We start from the raw sequence: 9,244 nt of genomic DNA, 5'->3' as shown, positions 1-9,244 counted from the left end.
TCAGTAGGGGCCCCTCTCGTCGCACAGAAGTCCCGTCGTCCGCCGGGGTCGTGTCAGAGTGGCAGAGCTAATGCCCTCTTCCCTGACTCTGTCCTCCAAAACGGCAGGGGGGGGATCCCGGACCAGCCCCCAGAAAATGTAGCGGGTGACCCCAAACCCACGAACCCGAAGGCTTGTGGCCTGCCAGAGGACAAGCAGAGTCAACGAGACCGAACTGGCTAGAATAAAAACGCTTTATTTTCTGCGCAGGGCAGCAGCACACCAAAGTAGGCGTCACCAAGGCTGCAGCACTGATGGCTTCTTGTCACCCCCCTTTTATGCCCTTCGCAGAGGGCTGTTTTCTAAACAACAAGCGATTGGTTGCGTTCACTGTTCACTCAACGGTCCTGTATTTTCTTCTTGGCATTACATCTGCTTGGAGCCTGGAATGTACAGAGATACTTAGCTAGACTGATCCTGTTCTCTTCCAAGGCCACTGCTAAGACACAGGCCATTGTATTCAGAGTTCTCTACAGAAAGGAGGGGGTGATAAGTGAGTACGTGCCGCAGTAAAAAAGGGTAGGGGGCCATTCGCCCATCTGCACTTTACTCTGTAGCTCATTCTATCAGTCTACTGTAACCACTGATTCTTTTGCAAAGCCATGTACAGCAGCAGAAAGCATTATTATGTCCCTCTCAATAGTAACTCCTGGTAGTAAATAGTCCAGGGGACTGAGGGGGGTCTCCTTTCCCAAAGTGGGGTGGAAATAACTGGTTCCCATGGGACTGTAGGCCCCATGACCTTTGAGCAAATCTATGGGAGATGCTGCCTCAAAGAGCATTGGAGGAGCCTCTGACTGGATGGCCATCTCTTCAGAGGACTTGGAGGGCAGAATGGGGCTGACTGTTTGGCCCTTGGGGCTCCCTTCCAGCCCTAGGAGCCTATGAAGCCTACCTTACAAGGCTGTTGTGGGAGTTAATCACAAGACAATTACTACACAAGAATGGCCACCTTTCAGCAGTTTAAAATAAAAAATATCCATACAATACAATAAAAACATGTTTCATGATCTCCCAAACCCTAAACCTAACACTCCCATCCAAAATAAAATACTATTAAATTACTGGACAGTTATTTAAACAGTTAATAAAAACAGAGATAGTAGTCAAAGCCTGATGTTTGTGAAGAAAAATAAGAATAAGGCTTGTATTAAAACTCTCCTCCCCATTTCTGATCCCTTTTAAAACCCATGTTCCCCAGAAGGAGCAGAGCTTTGTAATAAGAAAACCCTCTCAGAAAAGAGACACAAAAGGCACACAAAGAGACACACTTCCTTCCGTTTGGCCCAAGGAGCCTGGCCTCCTTCTGACTCTGGAGCCTCAGGAGAGAAAGAGAAGCCTCTGTTCAACTGGGGCCTCAGAGAAGGTTCCGGAACAATATTCCCCACAGTCACAAGCAAGAATGGGGTGGTGGACCTATTAGAATGGTCCACCCTCGAAGGCTGATGGAACCCATAAGGTTCCAGGAAGCTCTAGAGGGGTATATGGTTGGATGTGACAGCAATTCTGTTGATGCCCTGACAAACATCTGGGACACTGATCTCTCCAGGGCTATACACAGTATCACTCCCAAGCGCCCTCTCAGGCCTGCTTCCAAAAAGAAGCCCTGGTATACGGAAGATCTTCGGGCAAGGAAGTGGGCTCTGCGACGACTAGAGAGTAAATGGCGGAGACACCAGCGCTTAGCAGACAAGGCACTCCTAGCTTCCCTCTTGAAGGACTACGGAGTGGCGATAGACACAGCAAAGAACTCGTTCTATGCTGCATGTATCGCGTCCGCGGAGTCGCGTCCAGCAGATCTGTTCAGGGTAGTGAGGTAACTTACGCAGCTTCCCTCCTCCCTGAACCCTATTTTGGAACCATCCAAGGCCTGCTGTGACCAATTTAATAACTTCTTCGCGGATAAAACCTCTCGGATAAGGGCTGATCTCGACCCCATTGTTGGGTCAGAAACCAGTGTAGAGGTCTCCAGAGCTTCCATGGACTCAATTAGACTGGATCACTTTGAGTCTGTAAATACCGAGGATGTGGACAAGATCCTTAGAAGTGTTAGGAGGACGACCTGCTCTCTCAATCCCTGTCCCTCATGGCTAGCGGCTCAGGGGGGATCGGTGGTAACCACTTTGTTGCGCCGAATAATAAATACATCATTTAGGGATGGGCAATTTCAATCCAATTGGAAAACAGCTATTGTAAAACCATTATTAAAGAAGCCCTCCCTTGACCCTCTGATGTATAGTAATTATTGGCCGGTAACGCTACTGCCATTTTTAGGGAAGGTGATCGAGAGGGCGGTTGCCATCCAGCTTCAATCGATCTTGGATGATACTGATTTTCTGGACCCATTTCAAACCGGCTTCCGGGAGGGCTACAGGGTGAAGACTGCCATGGTCGCCTTGGTCGATGATCTCCGTCTGGGCATGGACAGAGGTAGCGTGTCCCTGTTAGTGCTCTTAGACATCTCAATGGCTTTCGATACCATTGACCATGGTATCCTTCTGGGACGCCTGAGAGAGCTGGGAATCAGGGGCACTGTGCTCCAGTGGTTCCGTTCCTACCTCTCGGGTCGGTCCCAGGTGGTGCAGCTGGGGGACGTGTGCTCCGATAGGAGGGCAATTACATCTGGTGTCCCTCAGGGAGCCATTCTGTCCCCCATGCTATTTAACATTTACATGGAATTGCTGGGAGAGATCATCCGGAGACACGGGGCGCGGTGTTATCAGTACGCTGATGACACCCAGATAGTCTAATCTGTGCCTCCGACTGTTGCAGTGACCAGGGATGGCATCTCTCCTCTGGATGCCTGTCTGAAGTCGGTAATGGGCTGGATGAGGGAAAGCAGACTCAGTCTGAATCCAGAGAAAACGGAAGTACTCGTGATAGGTTCTCCTGGCCCAGGAATGGTTGTTTGTCCACCTGTCCTGAAAATCACACTCCTCGTGAAGGACTCAGTTCGCAGTCTGGGAGTGCTTCTGGACTCGTCGCTCCATCTCACATCTCAGGTGGATGCGACGGTCAGGAGCACTTGTTATCAGCTTAGGCTGATACGCCAAATGTGACCCTACCTGGGCCGGGGGGACCTTGAAACGGTGGTACATGCTCTGGTAACCTCTCTTTTGGATTTCTGTAATGCGCTCTACATGGGGCAACCCTTGTACCATACTCGGAAGCTTAAGTTGGTTCAAAACATGGCAGCGAAACTGGTCACTGGCTTCTCCAGGACCAGTCACATAACACCAATTCTGAAAGATCTCCATTGGCTTCCTATTCGCTTCCGAGCACAATACAAGGTGTTGGTTATTACCTATAAAGCCCTATATGGCTTGGGCCCAGGGTACTTGGAGGACCGCCTCTCCCCATACATTCCGCCGCGCACACTCAGATCTGCTGGGAAGCAATTGTTATGAGTTCCAGAGGTAAGATATTCTACCACCACTCAGAGGGCCTTCTCTACCTCTGCCCCCAACCTCTGGAACTCGCTTCCAGATGAGCTCCGCTTGGCCACCTCCCTGGACCAGTTTAAAAAGGGGCTTAAAACTTTTCTGTTCCAGCAGGCTTACCCCTAACATTCCAATGTAACCCCCTTCTCTCTTGTCATTGTTTTTGTAATTCTGTGCTAGTTGGATAATTTTTAGCTGTATTTTAATAGTTGTTGTATCTTTGTAACTCCTTTATTTTAATTTTATTGTTTATTGATTATATTGTGTTTTTTTGCTGTTGTAATCCGCCATGATCCCAGGAAAGGCGGGCTAAAAATAAAGTTTTTATTTTTTATTTATTTTTATTATTCCAGCCATTCCTCTGAACGAACAACGGTTTCCCCCCATTTCCATCCTTCCTTCCCTCAGAACAGAGTGTGAGGGCAGCAATGGCTTTAGGGCTGAGACTGTGCATGCGCACATACATCCAAAGACCCCTTCTACCATGCGCAGGGATCACCAGGGCCTTACTGCTCCTGCTGTTTATTCCACTGGCGGCCTTTGAGGGAAGGGAAGGAGTGTGCCGGGGGTTCAGCGACCTCCCCTTCCTTCCTTATTTTGAGGACACTTCGAAGAGGCTGCAATGGAGCCCAGGAAAGGCAAGAAAGGAAGGCTCTGCATTGGAAATAAAGTCTATCTATACTGTATGTATGTAGATATAATACACACACACACACACAAACACAAACACACATATATACATATATATAAATGTATCTGTGTTTGCCTCTGCTGTTCTTATAGCTGGGAATGGAGATGATGGCTGAGGAGAGAAGAAAGGGTAAATTTTGGGCAAATGCAGATCTTCTGTACACCAATGAGTCCAGTCTGTTGAAACAACAAAGAATTTTATTGAGAACACATAGTCAGAAATTCAGCGTTTACGTCAGAACTGCCCACTCCAATCCAAACAATACATTAAAACCCCCAAACCTAAAACTCCACCCTCTTAGAACCTAGCCCCCACCTTCAATTCCCACAGTCTATGCCCCACAGGTAACAAGCCCCCCTTTGCCATTCCCAGAAACTAGCCACCTTCCTGTTAATATCAGCCTCCACTTTCTTCAGCCAACATCCCACAAATTCCAAATGCTATCATTCCCAAAACTATTCTAACCAACTGCAACAAATCCCAGCCCCCCATTTAGCTAACTTATACCACGAACCACAATCCCCAGCCAAAGTTACAACCCGAAACAATTATCTATCCTATTAGCAATTAAAACCTAAATCTAACAAAATACAATTTTAAAACATAAACAGACATATGGACAGAAAAACAAAATCAGAAAGGCCTTTTCTTAGCACAGCAGGATTGCAAATATATTTTTTGTATTCCTTATTGACAAAAATAATGTTAGTTCACTGCTGGCATTTTTATGGCTTCTGTCCAGTGTGGATTCTTTGATGTCTCACTTGGTGTGACTTTGAAGTAAAACATTTCTCACAATGCTGGCATTTGTATGGTTTCTCTCCAGTGTGGACTCTTTGATGTCTCACTTGGTGTGACTTGGAAGTAAAACATTTCTCACAATGCTGGCATTTGTATGGCTTCTGTCCAGTGTGGACTCCCTGATGTCTCACTAGGTCTGACTTCTGAGAAAAACATTTCCCACAATGCTGGCATTTGTACGGCTTCTCTCCTGTGTGAATTCTTTGATGTATCACTTGGTGTGACTTAGAAGTAAAACATTTCTCACAATGCTGGCATTTGTATGGCTTCTCTCCTGTGTGGACTCCCTGATGTCTCACTAGGTCTGACTTCTGAGAAAAACATTTCCCACAATGCTGGCATTTGTATGGCTTCTCTCCTGTGTGGACTCTCTGATGTCTCACTAGGTATGACTTTGAAGAAAAACCTTTCTTACAATGCTGGCATTTGTATGGCTTCTCTCCTGTGTGAATTTTTTGATGTCTCACTTGGTGTGACTTTGAAGTAAAACATTTTTCACAATGCTGGCATTTGTATGGCTTCTCTCTTGTGTGGACTCTCTGATGTCTCACTTGGTGTGACTTTGAAGTAAAACATTTCCCACAATGCTGGCATTGGTATGGCTTCTCTCCTGTGTGGACTCTCTTGTGTGTTACTAGGTGTGACTGCCGAGAAAAACCTTTCCCACAATGCTGGCATCTGTATGGCTTCTCTCCTGTGTGGACTCTCTGATGTGTCACTAGGATTGACTTCAAATAAAAACATCTCCCACAATGCTGGCATTTGTGTGGCTTCTCTCCTGTGTGGACTCTCTGATGTCTCACTAGGTTTGACTTCAAATAAAAACATTTCCCACAATGCTGGCATTTGTATGGCTTCTCTCCAGTGTGGACTCTCTGATGTGCCACTAGGACTGACTTGTAAGCAAAATTTTTCCCACAATGCTGACATTTATGTGACTTTTTTCTTGTGTGGATTCTCTCATGACTGACAAGTGATTCTGTAAACAACGAAAGTGACAGACAAGACAATCTCAGTGTTAAGAGAAGATGTTACCCCAAGATTTAGCCCCATGTTCACCCCTCCCTATTTCAGATTAGATTAATAAAGCTGGAGTGACCTGAGCATGACCCTGTTCTGGATGCCCCCAAATCCATATAATAATTGTATCCTTACTCATAGGAGCTACCAAAGAAGAGACTGTTGAAAAAATATTCCATTAAACATGTGCAAATATACTTTGATTGACAGGTGGCATCATATCCTGTGAGACTGCCATAAAGTCCTGAGTCAGAGCCGAAGGCATGATGGGAGCTAACTGCAGAGATCCCTTCATGCTGTTTGGCTCCAAGAGATGACTCACAACCAATACATTGTGCAGCTCACATGCGGATTGGTGTGGACTGGATTGGAGTTGTGTGAGCAAGAGATGGTGAATTTGATGGAAGTCAGAGAGGAGAGCTTGCAAATATTTGTATTATTTTGCAACTCAAGATAGAGGATTTAAATGAAACCAATTGTGTTTCTGATTTATTTTTAAGTGAAAAGTGGTCATTGCATTGCCAATATCTATGTCTGGATATTTGTTTCCATACTCTGCTATGTTATTCTTGAGCTGCATCTGGGAGTGTCACCCTCAGATTGTGCTGTATATTGGCTTGTGAACGCAATAGGAATTCAGAGCCAAGAAGGACCAAGAGCCAGTGTGCTAATCCTTTTTGTCTGAGATATTTCCACCAAGCACCCATTGCATTCAATTTAGTTTCAAACCATTCTCTCCCCCAGGAATCTTTCTAAAATGATATAAACCTTTTTGAACACTCAGTTTCTGACCCAAGAAACAATTACAGTATAAATATCTGCCCCGACTGACTGTTCTTCAACGTCAGTCCAATTACAGACAGACAATCTGTCAGTTTACATGGCTAAAAACCTCACTACACTCGCCAGCGCCACTTGCCATGGAAGTTACTGACTTCTCTCACCATTCTGGACCCTCAACAATTGCAATCAAGATCCACCTAGGTAAAGTTTTACCATTAGCAAAGCCTCACACCATTCACCACTCTCACCTTTGTTACTAGTCTTTGCGTGTGTGTGTGAACACCTATATCTGTATATGCGTGTATAGGCGTGTATATTGCTTTTCCCCTAAATAAAACATAAAAACCTATTTCAAAAGCCTTTGGAGTTCTCTGTGCTCCGGGCCTGGTATAGTTGAACTGAATCCCAAGGTTGCTTTTGCCCCAACCAGAGTATATGTCTGCTTTCAGCTAAGTACCACATTCCCCTAAAAGCACAGCACTTGGGAGTATCCTTCCCAGACTCCAGCATGTTCGGTAACAAAGGGCCTCTGGAATCAACCAAGGAACTAAGCAAGCTGAGGTAGGAAAAGAAACATTAGAAGACAAGCAGGTTTGTGTCCTCCTTTCCTCCCTTCATAGATTTTATTCATAATTGCTAAATGGAACCCCTAAATATATCTACAAACAAGGATTTGAGCCAATTCTCAGAAGTTCTCTCAAACCAGTTCTTAAAATCTGTCAGGTTCGTGGCTGCCTCCCAATCCCCAAGGCCCCTCTCCTTTGGTGTCTCTCCAATAGTGCTTCACTAAACTACAAATTCAGATAGTCTACAGGATGTTGCTATCACAATTAAACTGCACTTGAAAGGGATCTAGGACTCCTAAAGGCCAATGTGATTCTAGGCTGCATTAATACGAGTATAGTTTCTAGATCAAGGGAAGTAATAGTGCCACTCTATTCTGCTTTGGTCAGGCCTCACTTGGAATAATCCTCACTTGGAATAATTCTGAGCTCCACAATTCAGTTAGAACATGCCCAGATGAGGGCAACCAAAATGGTGAAGGATCTGGAAACCATCAAGCCCTATGAGGAGCAGCTTAGAGAGCTGGGTATGTTTACCCTGGAGAAAAGAAATTTAAGAGTGGATATGATATTCATGTTTAAATATTGGAAAGGGTTGTATTGAGGATGGAGCAAGCTTGCTTTCTGCTGCTACAGACAAAAGGAGACATCACAATGGATGCAAGCCACAGGGAAAGAGGTTCCACCTGAACATTAGGAGGAACTTTGGGACAGTAAGAGCTCTTCCACAGTGGAATATACTCCCTTACAGTTTGGTGGAGTCCTCTTCTTTGGAGGCCTTTAAACAGAGGCTGGATGGTGCTTGGAATGTGTATTCCTCCATGGCAGAAGAGGGTTGAACTGGATGGCCCTTGTGGTCTATTACAACTCTATGATACTATAATGCTAGTGGATTCCGGTTCCTTACCCACTGAGGCCACATTCTCATAAGTCTCCATCATTATATAATTGTACATAAGCCGCTGCTTCTTTGTCAAGAGTTTCCATTCGTCCTCGGTGAAATATACTGCCACATCTGCAAAGGTCACCTGCAACAGAAAATAGCCCTCATCCAGAGAGTGACTAAGCAAAAGGGGAGGAAAGCACATGGTGCGTCCAAATATTATTTCATCACTTCACAATTCAGTACAGGAAATAAACTTTAAATTCTGTCAGCAAGAAAAAAGCTACTGCCTTTGAGATCCAGTTTGTCTCAAATCTTTTCAATATAATATACAATATAATAAACAATATAATTTAGGCCATGGCTGGGATATAGAGGATGGATTATGATACTCACTATCCCAACACATACAGTACATTTAGCCACCAAAGAATTATAGTGCATTTAGACATTTCTTGCCACATTTTAGAACGAAATGTCATTATTAAAAAACATTTCTGGGGAGCACTGTGGGCTTGAGGGCCACTGGACCCACCCCATATTTAGATCCAGAGATGTTCTCCCATAGCGCCCAATATTTGACAGATTGGAAAAGCAGGGCACATGTGGACAAGCAACCCAGAAGGCGGTGAAGATGGCCAAAGTTGATTATGAGAAAGATCACACAAGCTATACCTTGATTCCTTCTTTCCTCTTCTCTCCCCACTTTTGAGTTGATAGGGTGCAAACTGAATGGCACTCAGGAACTGAAGTGAGCTGAGAAGGGGGAAAGTGGGAGGAGGAGAGAACAACCGGGACATTTTTAAAAGCCCCTGAAAAAGTGACAGTCCTGACAGAGGATTAACCAGGACTGTCTCTGCTAAATTGGGAGAGTATGTTCTCCTTTTGCTTTCATGAACTGGCCCAGCAGTGACACAGATGAAACTAATAGTCAAGAACCTCGACTCACCAAAGAGGTCTTGTACCTCTGCATCCTCTTTCTCTTGGAGCCCAACTCCCTCCGCTTGGCCTCTGTGTCAGCCAT

The 9,244-nt window shown here is 45.1% G+C and overlaps 1 protein-coding gene across 1 annotated transcript; it reads right to left on the bottom strand.

Moving 5' to 3' along the window:
• Positions 1-9,244, bottom strand: LOC149285002 (uncharacterized). Its single transcript, XM_089495921.1, has 4 exons — positions 9,170-9,244; positions 8,245-8,365; positions 4,935-5,950; positions 1-180 (listed from the first exon to the last, which is right to left on the bottom strand). Exons 1-4 carry the CDS (start codon positions 9,242-9,244, stop codon positions 1-3), a joined length of 1,392 nt encoding a protein of 463 aa, XP_089352047.1.

This window comes from Sceloporus occidentalis, unplaced genomic scaffold (assembly GCF_023333645.1).
Source record: "Sceloporus occidentalis isolate IW3139 unplaced genomic scaffold, rSceOcc1.0.p SCAF_86, whole genome shotgun sequence".
Classification (NCBI taxonomy): Eukaryota; Metazoa; Chordata; class Lepidosauria; order Squamata; family Phrynosomatidae; genus Sceloporus; species Sceloporus occidentalis.
This window is presented reverse-complemented; position numbering and strand designations above follow the sequence as displayed.

Excerpts from the sequence above, each read along its gene's own strand:
- LOC149285002 (XM_089495921.1), bottom strand. The coding sequence starts at position 9,244 with ATGGCTGACACAGAGGCCAAGCGGAGGGAGTTGGGCTCCAAGAGAAAG. Across the intron at positions 5,951-8,244 it reads TGAGAATGTGGCCTCAGTGG|AATCACTTGTCAGTCATGAG; the intron begins GTAAGGAACCGG and ends CGTTGTTTACAG. Across the intron at positions 181-4,934 it reads TTACTTCAAAGTCACACCAA|GCCACAAGCCTTCGGGTTCG; the intron begins GTGAGACATCAA and ends GTCCTCTGGCAG.